Source organism: Natator depressus, chromosome 7 (genome assembly GCF_965152275.1).
Source record: "Natator depressus isolate rNatDep1 chromosome 7, rNatDep2.hap1, whole genome shotgun sequence".
Taxonomy (NCBI): domain Eukaryota; kingdom Metazoa; phylum Chordata; order Testudines; family Cheloniidae; genus Natator; species Natator depressus.
Genome location: NC_134240.1, coordinates 92408618 through 92436009, shown reverse-complemented (window position 1 = coordinate 92436009; position 27392 = coordinate 92408618). Strand labels below are relative to the sequence as shown.

At 41.4% G+C, this 27392-nt stretch overlaps 2 protein-coding genes across 4 annotated transcripts in view; one reads left to right on the top strand and one right to left on the bottom strand.

The window, feature by feature from the left end:
- The window catches only part of MYOF (myoferlin), a 119144-nt gene extending 116924 nt beyond the window's left edge, over nucleotides 1-2220 (bottom strand). The window contains exon 1 of the mRNA XM_074959078.1: nucleotides 2094-2220. Coding sequence (XP_074815179.1) covers nucleotides 2094-2181 — 88 coding nt within the window. The 5' untranslated portion in view covers nucleotides 2182-2220. The remainder of the gene's footprint in view (nucleotides 1-2093) is intronic.
- Nucleotides 2221-4942: 2722 nt separating this feature from the next.
- The window catches only part of CEP55 (centrosomal protein 55), a 35084-nt gene continuing 12634 nt past the window's right edge, over nucleotides 4943-27392 (top strand). Inside the window, exons 1-5 of one of the 3 annotated variants that reach the window (XM_074959995.1) lie at nucleotides 4943-5056; nucleotides 7383-7577; nucleotides 9342-9626; nucleotides 23055-23120; nucleotides 25820-25961. In XM_074959995.1, coding sequence (XP_074816096.1) covers nucleotides 7395-7577; nucleotides 9342-9626; nucleotides 23055-23120; nucleotides 25820-25961 — 676 coding nt within the window. In that variant the 5' untranslated portion in view covers nucleotides 4943-5056; nucleotides 7383-7394. Of the gene's footprint in view, nucleotides 5057-5199; nucleotides 5662-5692; nucleotides 5711-7382; nucleotides 7578-9341; nucleotides 9627-23054; nucleotides 23121-25819; nucleotides 25962-27392 lie in introns of those variants that run through there. The other 2 variants (XM_074959996.1, XM_074959997.1) reach the window with 2 other exon arrangements.

Sequence of the window (27392 nt, the reverse complement as noted above, 5' to 3'; positions counted from 1 at the left end):
GAGAGTTTGCTTATCTGTAAAGATACTCATGTGTATAAATGTTTGCAGGACCAGGGTCTAAACTGATAAATCTTTCATAACTGGTGTGTCTAAGGGCCTAATCCAGGTACTGAGCACACACAACTCCCACTGAAGTTTTAACATATTCTAAACCATATACTGAAATCAATAGAAGTTACCTGTGCTTGATGCTTCTTAGGACCAGTCCATGAGTTTTAAATGACTAATTTAATTTAGAAAATATTGTTGATTGAATGTGAAATACCATAATGAGTCTATCATAAAATTACATTTTACAATACAATGTTGGCCTCAATTGTGTCAATAGGAGTACTCAGGTGCACAGAGTTAAGCATGGTTTCAGAGTAGCAGCCGTGTTAGTCTGTATTCGCAAAAAGAAAAGGAGTACTTGTGGCACCTTAGAGACTAACAAATTTATTTGAGCATAAGCTTTCGTGAGCTACAGCTAGTGTGTATGGTAACACCCATTGTTTCATGTTCTCTGTGTATATCAAATCTCCCCACTGTATTTTCCACTGCATGCATCCGATGAAGTGAGCTGTAGCTCACGAAAGCTTATGCTCAAATAAATTGGTTAGTCTCTAAGGTGCCACAAGTCCTCCTTTTCTTTTTGCGGATACAGACTAACATGGCTGCTACTCTGAAACTTGCATTGGTAATAGTGTGTGCTCAGGAAGGAGGAATAGACTTGGTCATGAAAAGTAGCACCAAATCAGGGAAGCACAGAGACCAAAGGATACCAGAACCAATCAGCAAGGGGCAAAAAGGGGAGAAGGGACACAAAACTACTGAGAGATGAAAAATGGGGACTGAGGGAACAGAGACAATATAGGAAGAAACAACAACTAAGGAGGAAAGCAAAGAGAGGAGAGAAAAAGGAATAAAAAGAGAAGAGGCAAAGCGAAAACAGTGAGAAAATCTACCTTGCTAGAACAGCGCTTGTGAGTTCCACACAGAAAGACTTGATTCAGGTATTAGGAAGTAAAGAGGCTTTGGGGGAAAAGCTTAATCACTTTAACAAACCTGAAAAGCTAAGACAAAGGGGGAAAGGGGAGGAAAGGGTGCACATCTTTTTGACAATAAAATGCTTCCAGATTGCAACAATTTTTTCAGATATTCTCACCAGATAGACCACCCTTCCCCATCACACTGTAGCCACCCTTTGGGGCTCACCCTGCTGAGATACCAAATCTCAGCAATTGTTTTTATCCGTTGAAAATTTCGTTTCCAGTTTAGCTTATATTCAAGCAATAATACTCTCAAGAGTAAATTTAACTGTTGGTCACAATTGTTTGACGGATTGCCTGATACAAGATTGTCTCGGTCCTCCACCTTGAAGGTGACAACACTAAACTTGTAGCTAAACCCCTTTTGGTACTGGAGGAAGAAGAAGCCGTAGAAACTTTACAAAACTTATATCAAAATGAAATTAACAGTCAATCTTACGTATAAATGTTAGTTAATAAGTGTTTTCTCTTTCTCCCTTAAGCAACAAGTAGGTAACTCTGAAAGTGGTATGATATGGAAAGTTAGGAGGTTTAATAATAATATTAAAAGAAATGCTAAAAATACTTTAGTAAAATAATTACAATAAAAGGGAACTGCTGCAGAAGCAAAATTGGTAGTGAGCAGCAGCTGCTGTGCCAAATCAAAAAGAAACTAAAGATGCAAGATTTTTAGCATGAACATCACAGGTTAAGGTGCTGGATTGTAACTCAAAGTCGCACAATTTAGACTTTAATTAATACTACCACTAAAAATAGATTTATAAGTAAAAAGCAGAGGACTAAACCCTTACAGGAGCTTGGAAACTGAGTCTTGGGAAAGCAGTCCCAAAGGCCAAGAAAAAGAAAATCACACCCACAAACATACTCCACCCATATCACGCCCTGTGCAGATAACTTCAGTCTTTCTGGTAAAAAGCGTCTTTGCTAACATTATGGTGAGATTCAATTTTGTGTAACTTCAGTATTTCATAATTTTAAAATATCAATATAGAACACTTTGTCCTCAAAGCTACAAAAAATATGCAAACAGAAATCTGATTGAGTACATTTGTTAGTTTTCCTTACCTTTAAAAATAACAGAAACAATAGGATCCGGTTTTCCAAATTTAGTTTTAGGGATATTGGTAGCAGATTCCACAATCACCCGAAGCATTGTTTCAAAACTTGTGTTAAACCACTGCTGTCAGAAAAGGAACTTAAGAAAGTCTGTGCTTCAGACGCCCTGTGTCCTCCTCCAGACTGCAAAGCTACGAGGAGGCAGCAAGTTAACTCTGTAAGTTTGCTTACAGAGAAAAAGGGCTGATGGGTGGAACTATGACGGGCTAGTTACTAAAGGCTGTAGAAAAAAAACTACCTGTAAACTGACACCATAATTCCTGTGCAAAGCAAGCACCATCCTGTGAAGTCTGGTCATGTGAAAAATGTACAATGTAAACAGTATATAAAAAAAAGCCTGAGCATATGAACCTCATATAAGTGATTAGGGAAAGAGGACTACATAGCTGGCAAAAATTAAACACAACCCTAGTAGTCAGACACACCACAGCTCCCTCTTTTAACTATACTTCTGAATATACCATGTCATTGAACTTTATAACAGTCTACACGTTTCTCATCTTTGCTTTCAATGAATCATGTTTTAATATATTTTCCATGTTTCTTTCCTATTTTGTAAATCCACAAAATATCTACTCTTCAAAACAGTTTAAGTACTCCTCACTCTGTAGGGCTCAGGAACAACGTTTTTAATAAACCTCTCCTATACTGTGTAGCTACTATACATTCTGCATTTAAGAATTGCACTGTTATATAAACACAAGCCCCTCTAGGAGCAATAATAAAAAAGAAATATGTAATAATATGGTGTCTGAAGAAAAATCTGAAAGTTTTTAACCCTAAAAGGAGAGAAGACCTTGTCTATTGCTCAGTGACCTATAAATGACTGCTCTTAACCAGAGAAAACTAGGGAGTGGAATCCACTGAAAGGAAACCAGGTGAATCAGAAGAACAAAGAATTGGCTATACCAGTTCAAACCATTAGTCTGTTTAGTCCTGTTTCCTGTCTGATGTTTCAGAAGAAAACAAACCAAAGCAAAACCACACAATATATCTATTTGTACAATAAACATACATGGAGATAAATTTTATCCTGACCTCTGCAAATATCACATTATGCCCTGGAACCTCAGATCTTATTATTTTTAGCTTGTATTAACTGCAAATATTATTGATAGTCATTAAATTCTCCAAGCCATCATATTGTACTTGCTGACCTTTAGATGTAGTTCATTCTGTATATTAACTATATGTTGCATGAAGTAGTATTTTATTTCATTTGGTCTACATGAACTGGCCATTCATCATGTTACCTCTTGTAATTGCAATATGGGACAGGCTAACAAGGAGAGTGGCTGTTCATTTCCTTAGTCTGTTGGCCCACTTGGTTACTATCTGGTGGAAGCTGAAAAAAATAATCAAGGGCATAGACAAATTTAATATTATCCATGTGGAAACATACTGATACAAATACAGATTTCTTACTGTAGCTGTCTGGAATGCAAGATCAAGGGGATTTAAGGTGGAGCATTCTAATCCAGAGTAGACCAGTAGCAGAGCTCCAAGAACCAATGAAAGTGACCCTTTCTCCCAAATGGTCTTAATTTACAGGATAGATAGAAAATCTCTGACAGGATGAAATACCTCTGCTTCAAAAAAAAAAAAAGACTGAAGCTAAAACTTCCCATGACAAAATCATAGCACTAACTATAGCGACAATTTTTAAAAGCATGCAGTAAGAGTGGCGTGTGTAGCATACCTAAGCACAAAAAATGTTACAGAAAACATGAGTTTTAAAATAACTGTGATGGTCCAAGTTTCCTAGAAAAGTAATTAAACTCTGAGTTATACCTCACCCCATTACACTTACACATTGCAGAATTTATATATCACAGGCCTGATTCAATTCCTACTGAAGTCAACGGAAGTTTGATTGGGCTCTCCCAAACCAGCCATATTTATGCATAACAGCACCAACTTTGGCTGCTGCCCAAACACTCTTCTTTTATAAACCAAAATCTATTTAATTCCACAACAGAAATTCACTCCAGAGTAAAATTTAATTTGAAATGTCCGTGTACAAAGGAACATGCAATTTTTAAAACTAGTTTTAAGGGTTAGAAAGAGAAATCTCCAAAGCCAGACTCTAGACATTTAAGACGGCATTAAAAATCCTTTACATAAAATAGCATGTTGGATACCTAGTTTGTCACCCCGTTTCTGCTATTTGTATTGTAATGTTGAAGGTGACTTGGAAATTTCTCCCCACAGCTTGGTGGTGTATAAACACAGGTGTCAGGTCCAGACTAGGGGTGATCACTTTCCTATATCGCAGTTATTCATTTTTCAGACTGACATAGTGCCCAGATGCCAGGTGATAGGCAGTTGTTAAACCTCCAAGGAGCAAATATGATAATATGTCTCTAAGTCTCTAAGGTGCCACAAGTACTCCTTTTCTTTTTGCGAATACAGACTAACAGGGCTGTTACTCGGAAACCTATGATAATATGGGTTTTTTATTCACACGGGGCACTCTGGAGCTGCTAAAGGGAGATTACTCCCTCCCCTGCCTCCCCCGCTCCCTTCCCTCCCCTGCATCCCCCCTCCGTTCCCCAGCCCCTTCCTCCCCTCTCTGCACTGCTCCCCTTTATTCCCCCATCGCTTCATCCCATTCTTCCTTCCAGCCCTTCCGTGGCTGCTCCTGCCCCTCCCCAGTTCTCCTTCCGCCTCAGTCCCTTGCTTCCCTCCCGCCTCCTCTCCTCAGCCTCGCCCACCCCAAGCCCCCTCCCCTCAACACTGCCCCTCCCCAGTCCTCCGTACTGCCTGACCCCTTCAGGACCCCGTAGCTCGCTTCCGGTGGTGAGGTTCCTGAGCGGAAGTGACGTTGACGGAGCCGCGGGATTCAAACTCCCGGAAGCGGAGGTGTGGTTGAGTGGAAGGGGAGTTATAGGGGTGTCGTTGCCGCCGCTCAGGTAAGTGGGGGTGTCCTGATGCTACTGTCGGATGAGCCGGCGGGGTGGGGGTGGTATTGGCGACCCTGCGGGCCTGCTCGTAGTGGTTTGAGCTCGGAGCTCTCCCGGCGCGGCCCAGCACTGCTGCCGGTCGACTCGCAGCGAACCGCCCTGCTCCTGCCGGAGGGGCTGGCGGGCGGCTTCCCCGTGTTCCGCCGGCCCCGAGCTTCCGTGGAGGTAAAACCCCCCAACCTCCTGGGTACGGACCTGTGGCTAGTGACGGCCTTGCCCACTGCTCCTGGAGCAAACCTAACGCCCCCCGGTCAGGCTCGCCGCGGCCGCACTAGGCGTCACGCGCAGCGGCTCCGGACTCGCTCTCCTGTGGCGAAAACTGCGCATCGGAGGAGGCAAGCGCTGGAGCTGTGCCCAGCGCAGCCCAGACAGACTGGCGCGGCGGGACCTCTTGATGAGCTGGGGAAGCCTGCTGCGGAGGGGGAAATTGCGAGTGTATCTAGACGCCAGATGCGCCCACATGAAGATCTTAGCCTTTATTCAGCAGTGCGTCTTGAAGCTGATACCGGTGAAGTGGTGTAGGCAGCTCTGCTGATCATGGGTTAATTGACAAGGTAGTAAAGCATTGTAGCTGTGCTGGTCCCAGGGTATTGGAGAGAAAAGGTTGGTTCAATAAAAGATATTAGACCAACTTCTGTTTTTTCAAAGAGCGAAGCTCAAAAGCTTGTCTCGCCAACAGAAGTTGGTTCAATAAAAGCTATTATCTCACCCGCCTTGTATGTCTAAGGTAGTAAAAATACCTGTGTCCTAGATGCCAGGGCTTACCTTATTGAAACTACTGATCCAAGTGTATTCTTGTAAAACAGACAAATCATCTTGTAGACAAGGCACTACAAGCTGAAAACAAAGAGAAACTATGAAGCTTCTGACCAGTCTAGAGACAAGACGCTGATAGGAATTATAGCTCCTTTCTAGTGGCTAGGGTTGCAGATTGACCTTTTCACCAGGAGATTGCTGGCATGTCCCTCATTCTTTTGTAATTTCTGGTTAATAGATTGTCTTCCAGTTAGATCTTTGGTAAATGTTCAAGTCCAGAGGCAGAAGTAACTGAAGATGAATGTGCCTACCGTTTTGGTCTTCAGGTGCGGGGTTCGAAAAATGTATCGGATGTATCAGAAACATTCTGGACAAAACACCTTTTCAGTGGAATTTGCTGCTTAGTCAAAAAGTGAAATGTTCCATGAGTTCTGTTGGAAGTGGCACTCTGTTCCCTTTCACAGAGAACTTTGGAATGCTTCGTTTTCCATCAGTATCAGAACAAAATCAGCTTTCAAAATAGAAAAACCCAGTCTGTTAAATGGAATTACCTTTTTGTGCCCAGCTCTTGTAGCTATGAAAGATAAAGGTCTGGTTCCATCAGTTAGCTCCAGGGACACCTTCCTGATGAGAAGAAGCCCCTGCCGCTCTTACCTAATGATAATGGGCCTGCTGGTATTTCAGAATGCTTTTCCCTGATACTTCTCTTTTGGGATTTGTCTCTGACTTATTCTTAAACTTGAAGCACCACCTCTGTCTAATCCCTGGAAGGAACTTTTTATCTGTCCACCCCACTCTTGGCTCCTTTGAGTAGGGAGGATCTCTGCTACTCCAAAACCCATCAGATTGGGTAAGGAATAAATAGCCTCTGCTCCTGAGGTTAGTTTTCCAAAGCAATCGTGCAGAGTACTGGAGCTATTCTCATTAGCAGTATTATTTTTGTATTCCTGTAGCACCTAGGAGACCAAGACCCTATTGTGCTAGGTGCTGTACAAACACAGAACAAAAGGATAGTCTCTGCCATAGCTTTACTTCACTTCTCATTCATTTCACATTTGCAAGGTTACCTCTACAACCATAAGGACTAAAAACTTAATAATTAAATGAAAGCTTAATTTGCAGAAGCTGGTGTTTTGGTTCCTCTCTCACTAGGAACGTGTGTGTGTTCAAGCCCTGCCATCAATGATAACCCATATTAAAAATAGCTTATATTAAAAATGCTTTGCAATTCTATAGTACCTTGTATCTGGGAACCTCTCTTGAGACCAATGCTGAGACACTGCACAAACGTTTGTAAGGGAGGTAATAGGGAAACCAATTTTGCAAATAGGGAAACTGATTAATTCAGTCTGTGCTGTGCAGGAATAGAACACAATCTGACTTAGTTGTGGATTTTACCCATTAGATCATGCTTTATCAAACTTGAATAAAGACATATTTTTGCTAGGTCTCTGGAATCTTTAATATTTAACATAGGAAGGGACTGTTGTATACATGATTCTTTTGTTTGTTTTCACAGAACGCTTGGAGGATGACATCAAAGGCCACCAAAGATATAATTTCTGGCAAGTGGGGATTCAAGTCTAGTAACTCCAAATCTGAGACTGAGTTGGAGAAGTATAAAAGCGAGAATGCAGCCCTCAAAAAGTCAATGGAGGAAATTATTAAAGGGAAAAGCAAAATGACAGATACAGAAAGGAGTAGACTTTTAGAGGTAATGTGCACACTTTGACTTTCAGGCTTTTTTCTGTGGTGCCATAATTGCATAAGATAGCATTTCTCAACAAACGACTATTCTCCTTGTAACTTTAAAATCAGATTTTTAAAATGTAGTGTCCTAATATGGTGCACCCATTCTTAGGTATTTGTCAGTTGTGCCTGCACTAATAAATTCCAGGTTATTTTACAAAGTGGTTAAATACAGAGGCCTGGGGCCAAGGGCCTCAATTAGTAGCCAGTAAGACATGTCCTGTAATGTCTTAATGCTGTTTCAGTATTCTAAAAATGTCAGTAATTGGAGTATTGCCTGCAGAGATCCTTATTTTGGATTATATAAGCACCCTTGGTGAATGAGATGAGAACTCACTGGATAGCATGTCCATGCACCTGGTCTGTATTCTTGTGCTCCCATTCACACTCACCTAAGGGGTTGCAGCCTCAACCACCATAAAATGTCTTTATGCCACCATAGGCAGAGAGCAGGAATTTGGGGATGTCAGTTGCTGCCCTGATGTTCTATTTCAGTTTTATTAACTAGCTTAAATAGCTGTGCGTAGCAAAAATAGCACTTAAGCTAAGTTTTTCTTTCTTGCCTTTTAGTCTTGTGGCTCCATTGAGCCTTTCCCTGCTCCACTCAAGACTTCTTTGCTAACTTGAACTGGAAAAACAGTCCACCAGCTGCAAGCTGTGTCCCTCCTGCAATGGCACTATGTCTCTGACTGAAATATAATGGGTGTCCTTTTTGTTGTGAAAGAACACAATCCCAATAGGTGCTCTGTGTGTGATCTTCACTAGTTTCACTCTTTGAGTGAGCCACATTAAATTCCATCTCCTGGACGCGCTCTCCACTTCTGCTTCAGTCCTCCAGTGGCTTCATAGTTTCAAGTATCTGGGCTTGAATCTCTGCCTCTAGTGGACAGAAACCTGTACAAAAGTGAAATGATGCACACGTACATATTAGAGGACAGGGTAGAACCCATTACAGTGCTGTTCTAATATTTAATGTCAGTAATCAGTAATGGAAGATACAGTCGAGTGAAGAACAGTTTAAAGCTGAAAGACCAGATTGTATAGAGACAGGATTTAATGGTCACACTGTCAGCTGTTCTTCACTTACATCACTTACATTTTTTTGGGGGGGGGGGTGGTCGTGGTACTACTTGTTTTTGTGTTGGGGTTTTGGCAAGCTAAATTGCCACATGAAAAGGCTCTACTTACTGTGCTCTAGTGGAATTTAAACATAAAAGGAGCTTCTCAGTCTCTCAAGATACTGGATACAGTAGCAGTGATAAGAAATGTGCCAAAGAAAAATGCTTCATCCCCAAAGACTCCTGCAGTTCTCATGGTATACATGTTTCCAAATTTATATAAATCTGGACGAATACTTTTTTCAACTTGAATGGCAGTATAGGTACCTACCAAGCCAATGAGATTTTTGTTGCTTATGTCATTTCCATGGTTACATCCACCGTAGACTCAATTAGTATGTGTGTGTTCACATTCTGTAATTGTATTCTAGCTTGTCGTGAGTGGTAACACTAATATTTTTGAGACTCAAATTATTGCATATGTGATAAATGTTTCAGGTAACCTCTGTAGCATTCTCTAGTTAGAGTAAAACGAATATTCTCAACTGACTAAAAGTGGGTCTTTCAACATTCAGAAGTGAGTATCAGTTTGGATTCTTGTGGACTTTCCATCACATTTCTGTGCGGTGATTTTTATTGGCTTATCTATGCTCTTGTTTTGCTCCATGTAGAAAATACTTGCCCTTGAAACTGAAAAGGAAAAATATATCTGTCGACTTGGGGAGAAGGAAAAAGAAATCCAAAGCCTAAAAGACAAGCTTAAAACCAGAAATAAAAGTAGTGATGTCACCTCGCTACTTGGTCAACTTGAAGAGAAAACAAAGGAAGCAGAGAGGAGAGAACAACTACTTAATTCCCTGTCAGAGGAGATGGACCGTTTGAAGCATAATTTATCTACAGTTACTGCAAGATGCTCTGAACTCGAAAACCGTGCCAGCACTTTCCAATTATCCCAGGTATGTGTTGAATAAATACTCTAATCATTTATAAGCTTACTTTAGAATTCTTTTTTTTGTTAAGCACTGAAATCCATTCTACAGCAAGATGCACTGATATACTACTTCCCTTTTTCTGAAAGGTCTTATGACAGTACTACAGCAAAAGATGTAAAGAGAGACAGTGGCCAGTATGAATACTGTATATAGCAGTAAATGGAGTAATCCAGCTAGTTACTGTCTGAGGGATTCTCCCCTTTCAAGCAGTTCTTCGTGCTGCCATAGCAGCTTAGAAAGGTCCCTATAAACCCCATATCTAGATGGATTGTTCCCCAGCACTGGCTTTGAGCAAGACAGCCTACGCTGACCTGCAAGATCCTTGCCACAAGCTCTGGTGCAGAGTGTGTGGCTGAAGGTATCAGAGAGAGTGAGGGGCTGTGGCTGTCGCGGATGCTGCAACTGCCGGAGCTGAAATTCATAGGGCAGTCGGGGGGGACTGTCATAATTGAGACATGGATCAGGGTGTGTTTGAACATGCTGGAATCCCAGTGCCACAAAGGTGACAGTCACCTTGGCTCCCCTCTCACTGAGCTTCTGTAATTTGGGAGAGTAACATAGTAAAATTTCATTCAGTGGGCAAGTTAGTGCTAGAAAGGTAGGGGAGGTGTACTTAGATTTGTAAAAATCTACAGAATCATACATTCAGTGAGGTCACCCTCTGCAACACTGGCCAGGAGGACTTGCTGTCATCCTCCCCAGCTCCTCTGGTTGGTGGAAATGTTGATAACACAGTACTGTCGGAAATGGGTCGAGTTAGGGTTTTTGAATGATATCCTTCTCCCATGAACACAATGGTACCAAATGTGACAACCCTAGAATAATTATATAGCTATCATTTGCCAATATATACAATTTATTTATTTGAGAGAGATGTTTAAAAATCAACTTTTTTTGGTAATCCTTGGGAAGCTGTCCTTGACATGTAGGCCTGAAAACATTCATTCATTAGATGATTTTGAAGTGCATGGTATTTCACACACAACTGGTGTGATAAGGCCATCCTTCAAGACCTAGCCATGCCCAATAAGGGACAGTAGTTTTGGTTGTGCTTGATCATCTCTGAGCCTTTCCATTGCTTGATGATTTGGCCTCTTGCTAAACGGTATAAATGCAACCTTTGTCGGTGGCAATTTTTCTGTTTATCTGCTTCTTGGAAATGTCCACTCACGTAGGTCTGCAAATGTTGTAATGTTTTCAGATGGTAAGCTCAGCATATGACTGCCTCCAGTACATTTATGACTTCACCAGTATCTGTCTCATCTTTTCAAGCACCTGCCCGCGGGTCTCGAACTGGTTCTCCTGCAGCAGAGACTGACCTGGGCCCCAGCCCTGCCGGCCAGCCGGACTGAGCAACCCCAGCTCAAATTGCTGCATGGTGCAAATTCCAATCAACAGTCCTGACAGATCACTTTAAAAAGTTTCAAACAATCAACCAACTTCATATATTGACATGAGATCCCCAAAGTTGGCTTTGTTGCTGAGTCAGCCTCATCAAATTGCTTCATCCATTCTGTGATACTGCAGCTCTCTATTGTGCACAAAAGGTCACAGAGTAGAATGCACACTGGATGTGTGTAATTGGTATTGCAAGTTCTCTACCCTTTGGGAAATGACTTCAAACAGTTTAATACACTTTTCAAAAAATACATCAATTATGTTATGTACTGTAACTATGTGCATACCGTTTGCAGATGGATTTCAGTAATTCTGGCTGGATCGTGACATCTTAACCAGTGCCTCATAACTCTTTATAACAAAGTTGATAATCAATACCACTGAACTGCTTCTTTTTTTTGCTGCTGATGGCAAATCAGCCTGAAGCTCCCCTTCCATTTACAGTAATCTGTAACATTAAAAAAAAAAAAATCAGGTATGTTCTGAGCATTAACAGATAAAACAGTACTGTCAGTCGAGGGCTATGATTTAAGTTTGTGAGGGCTGCATGTTGACATGCCTCTGTTAAAGTATAATTAAACTTTTTTTAAGACACTTCCTTGAATCTGTACCTACATAATTATTCTAGGTTTGTCATGTTTGGTACCATTGTATTTGTGGGGGAAAGGGCTTTTGAATGATGCCCAACTTGACCCATTTCCAATGACATTGTATTATCAAAATTTCCACAAACTGGAGGAGCTGGGTGCTGGGGAAAGGGGCAGGTGGTCTGGCAAGTCGCACACCCCCACCCCATGCCACTGAGGGTAAAATGATACTGTAGATTTTTAAAAATCAAATGATACCTTCTTTATCTTTCTATTATTAATTTGCTCACGGAATTATACATGCTCCCAAGCTGTTAGAGGGGCAGCACAACCTCACACTACCTTTTAAAGAAATGCTAATTTAACTCCCCACCTGACCTCGCTGTGGTCACAAATAAAGCATCTTTGAGCTCCCCTGTCTCTTTGGTCTTACAAATTCTTATTTACTGCTCATGCAATTCTGAGAACTGGCCACCTGTGACATCTGATGTAAACCTCACAAACATACATGAATGTTCTGTGCTAACAGAAGACAACAGGCCAGTCCTCTTCAATCTGCATGGTGGGGTAGCATAGCAAATGTACTACATCTGGATGCTACAGCAATGCATTTCTGAAGAACAAAACTACTACTTATAGTGAACATAGCTGAATGATTAAATGAGGTTAGCTAAACAGCTGCATCTATTTAATCTAAAGAACAATTCCCAAACGACCAAACTAGAAATCGGTTTGTTTATTTTTTTCAGAGATGAAGTGCTCTAAGAGCTTTGACTTCCTATTATTAGGGAGGGGAAAATGAATCCCACCTTTTCTAAGTGTAAATCACTTATCGCTCAGGTAGCCTGATATAGGATCTGAAAATGTTTTATCTGCTTGCTTTCTGTCTGCCATCACCTCCCCTGTGCTTTACAAGTCACTACAGTACTGTAAGAACTACTAGGGCTTAAACATCCATGCTTTATACACTCTAACAGTTCAATCCATTGGTAAAAATATATTTGAGATGAAGGTGGTGGGGAGAGGAGGAAAATGTGGTAACTATGTCTTAAGGTCCTGCATCCTTTGACTTGCCAAGACAAGAAATGCTTAAGCAAATTCAATAACAATCCCTCTCTGAATCCAAGGCCCTCTCTCAATTCAAAATTCTGTTCGCCCTTCCCAGGAGACATAAGTCCTCTCCTTAACCAATTGTTCATAAAACTAGCTATTGCTCCTTCTCTCTTGTACCACTGTCACTCCACTAGGGTTGTGAAAGAAATCTAGACCTTCCACAATTAAACATTGACTTTATGGGCTTCACATACACAAGGTGCCACCTTCTATCTCAGTCTACCCTCTTCCAGTCAACTCTCTGAGGTTCACTCTGTTTTTCAAATTATTCACTCCTTCCTATGTAACTTGTGGGGATAAGTGGTCCATTTTCCCCCTCCTCCAAGCAAAGCTCCACTCTGCTGAAAATCTAACCTTGGCACAAGGGAGATAATGTCTAACTCTTCCTCCCATCCTGCAGTGTTCATTCCGATGCGGGGCATGCAATCCGCACTTCTGATGAAGCCTCCTAAAGTAACTCCCCTTCTCTCCTCCCCAGCAACACTTAGGGCATGGCAACACTTGCAAACGTAGAGCGCTTTGAGTTAAACTAGCCTTCGTAGAGTGCAGTAGGGAAAGCGCTGCAGTCTGTCCACACTGATAGCTTTAAGCACACTGGTGTAGCCACATTTGTGGCACTTGCAGTGGCACTGGGAGCGGTGCATTATGGGCAGTTATCCCAGCATGCAAGTGACTGCAACGTGCTTTTCAAATGGGGCGGTGGGGTGGAGTATGACAGGGAGTGTATTGTGTGTATGTGGGGGGGAGAAAGTGGGTTTTGGGGGGGCTGAGAGCATGTCAGCATGCTGTCTTGTAAGTTCAGACAGCAGCAGACACCCCCGCCCCCCAAGCATTCCACACTAATGGTTGCTTTGTCTCAGAGCAGATAAGCAGCTGACTGTCAGAAATGGAGCTTTCAAAGGGCATATCCGCATTCCTGCAGCGATTCAAAAACAATGACAAGAGTGGCCACTTGACTTAAGGGGATTATGGGACATTTCCGGAGGCTGATCAGAGCGCAGTAATGCAACCCCTCATTCACGCTGACACTTGGGTGTTTCAGCCAAGACGCAGCAAGCATTAATCTTCTTGCCGAGGTGGAGTACCAGGAGCACTCTAGCCGTGGAGTCAGAGCGCTCTACATGCCTTGCCAGCGTGGACAGGTAGTGAGCTGGGCGTCCAGGGCCACTTTAATGCGCTCTAACTTGCAAGTGTAGCCAAGCTCTGAATTCTTGTTTTCAAGCCTTACTTCATGTATTAATACTTAACATTATTTCTTTTCTTCCCAACTTTAGCCATATTCCCTTCACAAACCAACAAAACTGATCCCTCAATTCCAGTAAAACAGTGTGCTTCTGGGTCCCTGGGGGACTTCTTAAAGGTACCCCCTTCCCCAGGTCAGAGTTATGGTGACATGGCAGTCGTCTCTCTCGTGGATTTGGGAGATTTAACTCTTGTCTCCACCTTGAAGAGTGGAATTTTTGTGTTAATATATCCACATTCAGTTTGAAAACGGGGTCCAGGTTGTGATTAATGCTCTGTATTAGGCCTGGTAATTACCTTTGAAAATCTTATGCTGTTGCCTGATTTAGGGTGTTAATATTAATTTGGATAATATGGGTTGTAGGCTTGCCAATTTGTTTGATCAGAAGATAAAAGTTCTTGTCCCAAATCAGGTTCCACAGAATTTACAAAGGACCTTCGGGTGTATGACAGGAAGCTCACACTGAGACAGATATAGCCTTAAAGACTTCTTATTAAAATAAATGAAGTAGTAATTAAATGGTAAAATAGTCAGTTACAATTGTATTACTGCTATTTAAAAGATACATATGGTATTATGGTAATATATGCTACAAAGCTTTGGTTAATATACTCACACCCTTCCTTGATAACCTTGTGGAGAGAGACACAGGACCAGCCTCGCCTCTAACAGTTCAGGTTTCTCAATTTTTGAGTGAGAGGTGCAGCACTTAGCTTCGATAGCTCTTAGCTCTAGCTTTTTCTAACTTAGACTTTACTTAATTAACTTAAACTTAAAATTAAAACCTAATAAACACAACTAAGAACAAAAGCTTAGGGAAACCAAGTTTAGCCTAGTCCCTTGGAATTTAGAAGGTTTAAGAAAAACAAGTACAGCCCACTAATAGTAGTCCTTGTCGTAGGTAGATTTCTTTAGCAAGGTGGGTCACCTCTTTTATAGGGCACAAGTGGCTGAAATTCTTCCTCCTAGGCCCAAACTTCATTCCTCACCCATAAAAATGTTAGGGTACGCTTACTCCATAGGCTAGTATGTACGTATTGATGACATGTACATACATATGTTGTTTTTGTTCTCCGGTTCTCCTTGTGGTGTACCTGTTAAGTTTGTGGGTACAGACTTGGAAATCCCCTATGCCATTTTACCATTCTCTGTCTGTCTAGGTGAAAGGTCTCAGACGTGTGTGGGTGTTAACTTGCTATCTGGGTGAAAGGTCCCAGGTGTAGATATGCTAACTTTGCCTTAGCTCAACATACAGGATATGGCCTGTAGGTCCCTTGCATTACAGCCAAACTTACTTTAATATAAATCTATAAACCTATTATACACATACGTACAAGCAAACAGGTTACTCCTATAGGCTACAATGCTAAGGGCCAGTTCTTTCTCCTTCCCTTTAGAGTTGTAGATAGCAGGATGCAAGGGTGAGTTGCTTATTACTTTTAGAATGGTTAATAACTATAGTGTGTCCAGATACAAGGAGACTGCCTGCTTTTATAAAGGCATTTGTTTCCATTTCTGTTAGTTCTGCACTTTCTGAAAAGCATGGACACAAAGTAAGAGGGGTGCATGTACACTCAGTTGGCAAAACTTAGCTATAAACATTGTTAGCATGCTCTTTCTGAGTCTTGGTAGGAATGGGGATAGAAAGTTCCCCCTGCCCCCACTCTTGTTCAATAGATGGCACTGATCACCCTAAATTTGCATGGTTTTAGCTGAATAACTTCCAGTAACTTGGCTTGTGCCAGATCCTTAAGTAAGAAAAGACAAATATGAATCCCAACTCTTTACTTCAAAGAAGGAAGCTTTGTTCTGAATAATACACTATCATAAATATCCTGTCTTTTTGATACAGTACCACTCTGACTTTGCCCCTGAACTTAGTGTGGGCTCCCTAATATTATAAAGCAACATTTCTTAAGTAGGCTGGAGGAAAAGCGTTATACCAAGGCAAGAAAAATCCAAGTTAACTGAACAAAAAGTCAGTTCAGAATAGCCTAAAAATTCAATAACCATTCTAGTAATCTCTTGTCTTCTAAATTTAGTGATGGTATCAAAATCATGTTTCGGAACAGTCTGAGGTCCGTAATTAATACCTTGAGTTAGGTCAGTCAAAAATATTCTCAGAAGCTAGTCATGCTGTTACTAGATCTCATTTGATAAGTCTGTCAGAGCATGCTATAGAGCACAGGTTAACCGATAAATGTTTGGAATCTTTCCACTGTTTCCCAAGAGAACAGTGCAGTTTCCCTGCCTCTGGGTCACTCACTTGTGGTCCACAAAGCCCTACTCTTTACCCCCATCCTATTTAACCTCCACATGAAGTTATTGGTGGAGGGAAATGTATGTCTACACTGCAGTGTAAGCCTGAGCCCAGGCTTGAGACTAAACCACCCTTCAGTTCTAGACACACACCTCTCTGGCTTGGGCCTAAGGTCCTAGGACACTGCAGGGCTGGAGGGTTTGAGCCCCAGTCAAGCCGGGACCCAGGGTTAGAGCCCTGTTGCTTTGCAATTTAGACGCAGCCCCCCACCTTGGGTTCTTGGAGTCCACCAAAAGTATCCCACAATCCCAGGGGCCAACTTCCTTTGTCCTCTCTTGACTAAGAATCTCCAGTCGACTCCAGGGAAACAGAAGCCGCTCCCCTTGGTTTGGTGCAGCAGCTCAGTGAGTCAGTGTTTAACCTTCCCGTTGTCTTCTGAACACCAAGCTGCAAAGTCACCATCAGAGAGCCTTCTGTGTTTGCAGTGGAGACTGAACACAAGTCCTTTGCAAAGCATGCTGCTTCATGATCACAGGAGCACAGTCAGATTTTGGTAAATCTCTGGTGTGAAACCAGCAAAACAGTGGACTTTAAAATACCGGTGGTGACCACACATACCAACAAATAGCGAAGAAGCTGGCAGAGTTGCAAATTTACCAGACTGGAGACCAGTGCAGGGAGTGGACTAAGCAGCTCACAATGGAGTATTGGAAAACCAGGAACCAGAACCACACCTTGAGCAACTCGCCAACATCATGCCCAATTCATGATGAGTTTGAGTGGGCACTGTGCTGACCACCGAGCCAATGGTGGTGCATGATGACCTGGTCAACCAGGATGGTGCCCTGCTGGCCCCAGAGTCCAGCATGGGGACAGAGGGGGGGCAGCAGCAGGTGTCAAGTGAGGACAGTGAAGTGACTCTGTTGCTGAAACCGATCCCAGAGGAGGCTTTGAGCTGCAACAGCGCATCCTGGGATCATACTCAGAAGCTGTTTGATTCCTTCTTCTTCTCCCCCCCCCGGAGAGACAGCCTGCTATGGAAGCCTGTATCAGACACAGAAGGGACAGAAGATGCTCCTGAGCCTGGTAAGTTTCTGGTTCCATTTTAATGTTTAATACAGTAATGGGAGAGTTTTCTGTTCTATGAACCAATGCAAAAGCTATTAGAAGGCCCAGTTAATAAAATCCGACTGCTAAGGGCAGGTAGTATGCCACCAGCAGCTGGGCTTCCCCACCTCCCACCATGTGGAGTTCAAAATAGCAACAGGGAAATGCAAACAATAAAAATGCCTTCAAAGTGAACCTCTATCTGAAAGCAGTTTTCCTAAGGCATTCCTGTTTCTTAAAAATAATAGCCTTAATTGCCACACCTGTAATCACTCAAGGGAAACAGTGAACTGGTGGGTGAGTGGAAATGTGTTCCATTTACAAGTCTAGTCCATTTCAGTTAAAGGTAGGTATGTGGACATGTCATGCAGTCCGCAAGTGACACAACCATTTGTGCCAAATTCAACTAGTGTTTGAAATTTTGTCCAGAAATGTGGCGAGGATGGTCAAGGACGATGGCTGTGGAGTTCTGCATGTTTTTGCATACAGCCATGTGGAAGTTAATGAATCATCCTATTGATTCCCTCATGGATTCTGACGCAATCCTGGGTGCTGATAGCTGCACAGGTTTCCTGATGCAGGAACTCCAGATAGGTAGTCGTATTGCGGGGAAGGACATATTTTACAGGGCCATCTCAGTAGCTGACCTGCCCATTCCACTCATATAGTGACTGAACAGCACATCAATGGTGGAATGCTTTGCTTGCATACAGGTTTCCCATCAGCAGCTTGGAATAACATCTCCCTTTGCCAGTTGGGCACCGCAAAACCTGTTATGTCCTCCAAAATGTGGAGGGTCGGAAATGATAGCAAAAGCTTTTGTAGCATGGCCACTGATGGCACCTTTTGTCTCTCTCCCCTCTCCACACCCCAGGAGTTCTGCAATTTTTTTAGAAAACAAAAAACAGCTTTGGATTTTTAATTTACCATTGTCTCTCTGCTTTTCACTGAGATTAACCAGGCTGTGTCCATGGGAGCTCTGTGGTCTGGCATATCCCTCTATCAATATACTGAAGTTTCAGTTTGAAAAAGTAGCATTTTATGTCCTTGAAATTCTACAAGGATTTTTTCTGAGCTCCTGCACTGAACTATTTGAGACAGTAACCCTCTGTGTCTTGTGCTTTTCCAGGCCCCCTGACGTCTACTGGCTTCAGTACTTCTACAGCTCACCAACACTGCAGCAGAAGTCTGGGCCAGTGTAACTACACAGATCATTCCAAGAGGAAGCATTTCTGTGATGAACTGATGGTTGAAGTTCCGGACAGAGCCGCGAAGCAGGTCCAGTACTAAAGGCAGAGAGTCTTGAGGCAAGAGGAAAGGCTCACACTTGCTGCACAGTTTGAGAACAGGGCTTCAGTGAAGGAGCTGGCACTTGCTTCACAGTTCCAGGAACAGCAGCTAAGAGAGGAGGACAGAGCTCAGCAGAAAACTGTTTGAGCTGCAGATATCGCTAATGGCTGCAAGAGAACAGACTCCTGCTGAATCACCCACATCACAGCCTCAGTCCCTTGCGTGCTATCTTGTGATGCAGTCCAGAAACAGCTTGAAAAACTCCATGGCTGGGTGGTCCATACAGTTGGGCCTCATGAGTAGCTGGACTGGGCAACTTTGCCCCATGCAGCCCTCCAGATTGATCCCCTATACTGGATACCTCCACTCCTTGGCACCAAGCATGCAGCAAACAGGAATAGAAGGGAAAGGACAACCGGGGGGCAGGGGACATGCTATGGTAGGGGGTTTCTGTCTTATACATAGCTTTTCTCTTTGAACTTGTTCATGCACTTTTTTTGTGTGAGAGAGACTGGTGTCTTAGTGTGATAATGGCAGCTGGCCTGCTTGGCAGTGGGTTAACATTGTACTTTTCTAACACATATTCATAAATAAGCTTTTTATTTTATCAAAGTTTTTATTATCACTGAATCACTTTATACAGTGTGTATTTAAAATAATACAGGTAAACATGTGATATGGGATAATTAAGCATTTGTATGCAAACACTATTCCTCAATACAATTGTCTACATCAATCCATACTGTGAATTGATCCTCCCACCGTCATTTGACAAGTGTCCCTGTTATTCATAAGTACATTGCAAGGCAATCACCCCCTGCCCACACACAATCAATGAGCCCCATCCACACCCAAGCACATTCATAAAGGTACTATTCTCCTCCTTCCACTGGGCCTTTGCCCTCCTCAAGGAGCACAAATACATAAACCTCAAACCATGGGCATGTGAGTCCCATCAGTGGCCCCAATGCAGTGCGGAAACCCCATTCTCTCAAAGCCAGGAATATATTTTATGCCTGCCACCTTGGCTTAAACCATATGCTTGATTGCCTTAGAAACCTCTGCTGTTGCTTTACAACCTGTAGCAGTCTGGGGTAGCCAGCTTCCAGGCAGTTGTGGTAAGTCGCTTCTGGACTAATCACTGCCGTCATTCATATCTTTACACTGGAGGTTTGGGGCGAGCTGCTCCCAAAGCTCCAGAAATGTAGCTTTCTTCATGCAAAAGTTCTGGACCCATTGCTGGTCATCCCAGGTATTCATGACTGTGATCCTATCAGTCTGTGCTTGTGGCCCTACTCCAGAAGCACCAGCCTACATCGGAGGTGTCAGCGGCTGTATTGACTGTCATGAGAAGCATCAGCCAGTTCAAGTCTACCATGTCTGCGGTGTTGTCGTCCTCCATGATAAGTTCTGTCAGATGCCTTTTGTGGATCAGAAAACACCACCAAAATGTCCATCAGTGTCTCTCAGAAGCTCTGCTTGTTTCCTGACACTGGAGTGAAAGCCAAACAAGAGGAGTTTTCAAAAGGTCTCCCCTCCACATTGCTGGCTCTGGTAGCTGGGAGTGCACAGACCAAAATGACTGCTGGGCAGGATGTGTTGGCAGGCTGTTCAAGCTTTCTGTAATGTGCAGAGTCAAGTTTTCCTGCATTAAACCATGGTCAAAGGCCTAGAGTGGCCTCGTTTTGGGAGGGTGCTTGGGAGTCAGATATGATTGGTTTGGCTTGGGTTTGCTTGCTGCAGTGTGGACACCAGAGCCCCAGGTTCGAGCCCAGGAGAGAAAATTCTTAACATAGGGTTAACAATCAGTGTAGATGCTTAAACCTTGGATTCTCTAACCCAGCATCTGCTGACTTGAGTCTCACTAACCCTGGGCTCACATTGCAGTGCAGACATACCCACCATGTTCTAAGGGGCCAGCAAGACACTGACTGTGCCCAGGTCTCATTTGCTTCCAGAGTAAAAATACCACTGGCAGCTATCCCTGGGCCTAATTGAGATCAGCTCCTGGATGAAAAGTAACTAGCTTAATCTGAATCAGAGCAAGATAGGTGGGAAGGAAAATAGTATTTTGAATACTAATCATTATCTTAGTGTGACAGTCTATTGAGGAAACCTGCCCTTCCCTAGCACAGTTCATAGTTTTGGGATCTTTATGGACTCCTCACTGAACACTTGGCCACTGCTTCCATAAATGCAGCTTTCAATCCACAGCTGGCCAGTAGCTTGTACATAACCTGGCTACAGACCTATATCTTCATGCCCTCTAGTCTGGGCTGCTGCAATTTGATACTCTTAGTGGTAAGTACACAGCCTGAATGCTTTTGGTTAGATGCAGCAGCCTGCTTCCTTTCTTCTGGAGAATGTGACAATGGATCCAAATATCTCTGGTTTCAGTGTTAAATTCTAGTTAGCGTTTCAGCAACAAAATAGGAAGGATAGAAAGAAGAAGGTGAAGTTTTCTGGCTGCCTGCAGGGAAGATACTATTTTTCAATTGGTCTTGTTTAAAGAATTCATGCTACAAATAAGTGCAGCATAAATCTTCAATGGAAATAACTAGCTATAGACTTTGTCTCTGTAAAGAGCTATCCTATTTAATAACAAACCTGACCTGCTGAGGATGGTAAATCCAAAGTAAACATCAGTTGGAGAGCTAGGGCAAAGAATCTTTGGTCCACAACAACCAGTCTTTAGTGTCTTTAAAGGTGTACCAGAGCCCCAAGAATTATTCTGTTGCTAATCTGTGCTAGCTTTCCTGCATAGCCACAGCTGAGAGAGAGATTTAGCTGTCAGTTATCAGAAGGATTCCTACTTACATAATCTTAAACATAAAGTATGAGGGGGCAGATAAGAGTGGAATAATACCCCACCCATTAGATGACGTGTCCTGTCAGTAATCGTAAAACAGTATCCTACATGTTCTTGGCTGGTTATTCTGAATGGAAACAGACTATCTCAGAAGCAATTGTTGCCAAAACACGGGATTGTTTTATCTGTGGAGCAGGCTGATTACCAAAATAACTTTGTATTAATAGAAGTCGTCTTCTTTCAAATTGTCATTAATAAATGAAGTGCAAAAAAGGTAAACTTAGACTTTTTGATTGGATGTCTTCACAAGCTTGAAAATGTATATTGTAATGCCTCTTACAAATGCTAGGTGGTGTAAGAGTAGCATGTATAACATTGGACACAAGCGTTTCCTAATTTTTTCCTAGACATCATAGATACTGAGTTCTAATATTTATGGAAATGAGAAGTTTTTAATCAAAATACATCTGTAACAAGTATTCAGGATTTAAAGTTTATGCTTCATGTATACAGAATAGCTTATAAAAGTTCTAATACTTTCATTCAAACTCTCACATTCCATGGCTGCAGAATTTGTCCCAAAATGTATTCTTTGTTGCAGAAATGTGCTGCAGAATCTAGAGGTAGACTTTTCAAAGACACAAATGGGATTTAGGTGTCCTTGCATATTTTGCTCTGACAATCTCCCCTGTACCTTTTTTTAAAAAAATAGCTTCTAGCACACATGAATTGGAAGGTTCTTCAAAATATGAACAGTGTAAACTAATGCAGTGATGCCTATAAACTCTGAAACTTCTGCTGGTTATTATAGTTGGGTCTTAGCCCTGAAACTCTCAGACACTTTAAATGTCAATGCTATTTGACAACTGAACATTTTTACAGAAACACCTAGCTAATTATGTCCATCCTCCCTTGCCTTTCTTCCCTCTCATTCCCACAATCCCATACTGGCTCCTGTGCCTTCCAATGTGTTTTAAAAGCCACTACATAGCTATTGAAACCTCCACCTTCCCCCAACAGATCGGTATTATAAGTAAAAGTCTGCAAGATAGTGACAACTTTACAGCAGAGCAAAATTCAACTTAATAACAAGAAACACTTTACTGACTTATTGACTTCCATATTAAACTTAAACCCTCAATTTTCTTAACTTACCAGAAGCTACAGCACAATACAGCAGTGCCACAGAAACAAAGATTGGATGTCTTTCTAAAATATGTACTAGCTCAACCAGAAGTTATGGGCTTGAGGAAGGAACTGAAGCAAAATTCTATGGCCTGCATTTTGTAGGAGACCAGACTAGATAATGGTCTGTTCTGGTCTTAAAATCTCTGAAACTAGTGTTCCACCACAGAAATTAGATCCATTTGCAGCCAAATACAAGAAGGTGAATCAAAATGTTTGATACTTGGAAGAACTTGTGGTGATATGAGGATGCCCAAAGAAATACTCTTGATATCAGAATTACATGTGTTTGGTTTTTAACTCTGACGGTAAGTGCTTCTTTCTTACAAGACTATAAGATTAGTTGAGAATACACTTTTCTAGAGGAAATACAGATGAACGCATTCTTCTTTGTCTGCAGAAAGCTGTAATGAACTGCATTGCGTCACCAAGTAACCTTAATGAAGTTGAAAAACAATTGAAAGATGTAAGTTTCCTTATTAACATTCTAAATGTATATTCACTATTGTAAGTGTCTCCATGCATGACAATGTAAACAATACATAGCATACTTGAAAGGGAAATTGAGAGACCTATTTCTATCTGAAAATATCAAACCCACAGTTGTTAAAAGTAACCCTTAAGGCTATTATAACTGCAAGGCATAAGAACAGTGTGCTATTTTTCCAGTTTTACTTTGTGCCTTTGACAACATTATGTGTATAGTCAGTTTCACTAGTTTTGTGGTGCAATTATATTTCAGGTTTCCTGTAGTGTTAGGATGCCACTGCTCACATGTGTTCTTTCCAGGCCTCATCAGTGGGTACTTGCCTATAAGAGCTGCACCAAACCTGAAAACAAAGAGGCAGTAGGCCACCAGGAGCACAAAGGAAAAAACAGGGAGCCTGAGCACATTTAGCGTTGATTTCAGGCCTGCCCAAAATACATCAATAGGAGAGCAGAACAAACCGTTACAAAATTTCTCTTTATTTAAAGAAATCCAGGCATATAAGAGCACCCATCAGAAAATAGCTCTGAGTGCATTTAAAAAAAAAAAATCAAGTTATAAGTGATCCTTTACGAAGGAGCTAAGAAAATCATTGCCTTCTCACAATGCAAAGACAAACTTGCTAGAAATTCATAGGACGGGTCCTTCTGATGGGTCCTTGGAAACATTCCAGTCTGGAATGTTGCACGTTATGAAGGGTGGTGAGGAGTGGAAGCACTTTAAATAAGAGTCAAAACCTAGTATTTGAAAGTGTTCTTTTGTTCAGAGATGGTTAGGGCAGCAAAAACCCATTAACCAAGACCACATTGCTTATGTTGTCCCTAAGTTTGAGTACTGGGTTAGAAGCAAGAAATTGGCTCTGCTACTGGCTCATATGGTCTTAGGCAAATTATTTAATCTGTTGGGTTTTTTTCACTCCCTCCCCATGAATAAAATGGAGGTAAGTTTGTACCCTTCTCACCCCCCCAAAAGCACTGTGCTATTGCTACTTTCTAAAACAGTAAAATAGGTGTAGTACCATGTCTGTTATGACTTCATTTGGCACTTCCAAACTATACTGGAGTTAAAACATTTGGCCTTTCCCAGGATGTCTTATCTGAGATCTTAGAGTCAGTAGTGGTGCGCACACCCTTTTAACTATTTTTACGATCTTTACATATTGAAATAAAGTCATGCACACATTAAACTTCACCTTTTAACATTTAATATGCATTGATGTGAACTGCACTATAAAATAAGCAACACTTGGCTGATCTTGACAGGGAAACTCGTCTGTACTGGCTATAGCAGTTTACCTTAGCTAGCTTAATCTTGGAAGATTACATCATCTATTTAAATTCGTTTGGAGAATTTTGTATATAGGTATCTTTACAATATTGCCAACAAGCAGGTGATCGATACAAGCTTAGGACCTAGACAACTGAGTTGTGTTAACACACCCTTCTAAATATTATATTAGTTAAATTCTGTGATCTCCCACCTTCATGCAGCCAGTTGCTTGTGCTCCCCACTGCCGTGCTGGAGCCTCCACATTTATCTAACAAATAAAATATGCAGAATTTTAAAATATTGTGTGCATTTTTTTAGCACAATTTTTAATTTTTTGGCACAGAAGTCCCTCAGGAGTATTCCATAGAAAACTTTGGTCTAAGTATTGGCAAACCAGCTTCTATGGGAGATACTTATGCAAGTGGAGAAAATGTTCTTTATGGCAGGGGAGATGTACAAATAGGGAAACTTGCATCCTGTAGTTTCAGTACTCTTGTTCTTCATCCTATATTGCAATATTTACAGTACAGACTTTTCACTTAAAGAAATTAGTAAATGGGAGATGTTGCATATCAATATTTAGTGCATCAAAAAGCAAATACAATTTTCATTAAATCCGTATTGTTAAATCTATGGGAGAGAGGTGGCACCTTGAAGATTGGAGATGTTGATATATATGGATCATTTGATGTGATCTGATAACATGAAATGTTTGGGGATCTCAATTTACATTATGGAAATAAAACTACTCTTTCCATAGTTAAATCTGTGAGTAGCCTTCTGCTGTTAGCAAGAGTTTTGAAATATGCTCAGCTTTTAATTTACTACTAATTTTTCATTTGTATCCTCCTCCACAAGGAAAATACTTCCTGAATGTTTGGGGACTGATTAGACAAGGTGCATTTTATATATTACGGCTTGAAAAATCCAGAGTTCTCATTTTTGCAAACTTCTTTTTTTTCTTTAAGTGGAACATTGTTTCAAAAATGACTTGATAAACTTCAGCTTTGGTTTATTCTGTCCTCAGAGACCATTATTTAAATCAGTCTTTCCAAAAAGTATTAGTTAATCATTCTTTCATTTTAAATTAACTCCTTAGTCCCTGGTTTTAAGGAGCCTTTTCTACTCCAAGAGACAAACTAATCTGTACTAGCAGTACAGATGTAGATAAATTCAAACAGTGGAAAACTGTAACGTTAAGATCTTCAACAAACTCTGAACCTTTTCCATATGACAGACAGCAGAGATGTAAATATAAAATTGAAATTACTCAATGTAAAAAAGTTACTAGATCTTGCAGACTAGAAATTAACTAGCTTTCCTTGGCTGTATTTTTGAGTATTGGAAAGAAAATGGGATGGTGATGTTCTAAAAATGTGACTAATACCGTTTTTTCCCCATGCATGAAGGCTCTGGAGAAAAACGAGCAGTGGCTGATATATGACCAGCAGCGAGAGGCATATGTCATGGGACTGTTGGCAAGGATCTTTGAACTTGAGCAGCAGTCAGAAACAGTTAACCAACAGCAGGCAAGAGAGGCCACTGCAGAAGGTATTAATTTAAACTTTCCTTCAGAAGTAGACACAAATTTTGAGTTTGTGGTGTTGCTATAGCAGTGTTGGTCCTAGAATATTAGAGAAACAACGTGGGTGAAGGAATATCTTTTATTGGACCAACTTCTGTTGGTGAAAGAGACAAGATTCAAGCGCCACAGAGCTCTTCTTCTTACCAGACCTGAAGAAGAGCCCTATTGCGCTTGAAATCTTGTCTTTCACCAACAGAACTGGGTCCAATAAAAGATTTTACCTCCCCCGCCTTGTCTCTTGAGTTATATTATGACATTTGATGGAATAAGTCTGAGAAATAAAACAAAAGAAAATCCCTAATTTAATGATAGAATTTAAGCATTTCCTAATCAGATCAGTTCCTTCATGCGGAAAGATGAGGAAAAAGATTGTACTTGCCAGACTTACAAGAGTTCATTGCTATCTAGCTACACTCAAAACTGAATCCTCCAAATTTCTTGCTATTCATATCTGCTACAATGTGTGCCAAGAAAACACTTTTATTGTTCAAGGGTAAACTTGCCATAAAAAGTCAGCAGTCAGACTTCTAGGTGGACTTTTTCTTGACGTTAACTTGATATCCTTTTTGTTTGCACAAATAGTACTCTTTTAAGCAAACATCATTATGCCACCCATCCTGCACATTACACTCCTAACCAGTGTTGAGAATTCATTAAAGAGTCATTGCTTAGGTATGGATTTATTTTTCCAAAATACACATTGTAAAAGATGACTCATAGGAAGTGTTTGCAGATCTAAGAATTAACAATTTTTACAGCACAAAAAATTCTGTAAAATGGTGTTGACCATCCCCCATTCACTGGCAGTTGCACGATCTGGACCCATAAAAAATCTAGGGCAGACTATGCCTCAAACATTGGCTAAAATCTTGGTTTGCGCCCATGTACCAGATGCTTGATGATTGGTGACACCGAATCATATGCCACTTCTGCTAGCAACCAAGTCAGACACTTTTGACCTAATCTGTCACAGGAATGAAACTGTGCCAAACACATAGCCCACTGAATGGATTTTTTTTTTGCCTGTGTGGTGTATTTAGAATCTGCAGGGGTGCAGCAAGTTCCTAGAGCTTGTTGCAAAGAAAACACTAAAACTATGAACCCAGTTGAACTGTTGTACTGCTTTCTCCAACTTTGCAGGCACCTTGAAACAAGGGAGGTATGTCAACTTTCCTTTATTTTCTCTCCAATTAAGCTCCCTAAGATGTTGACTCTAAAGTATTAGCCTTTTGACATTTAAAAAGTTATTTCATTGTTTTTGTGGACGGAATGAGGAAGCGTTTGGGTAAAACCCATGGGGCCGGGAATTGGGAAGTGCTGGGGGGGAAGAAAGGAGTGAAGACTCAAACATGGGGTAGGGAAAGAAAGAAAAATAATGGTGTTCCTCAAGGAGAGCA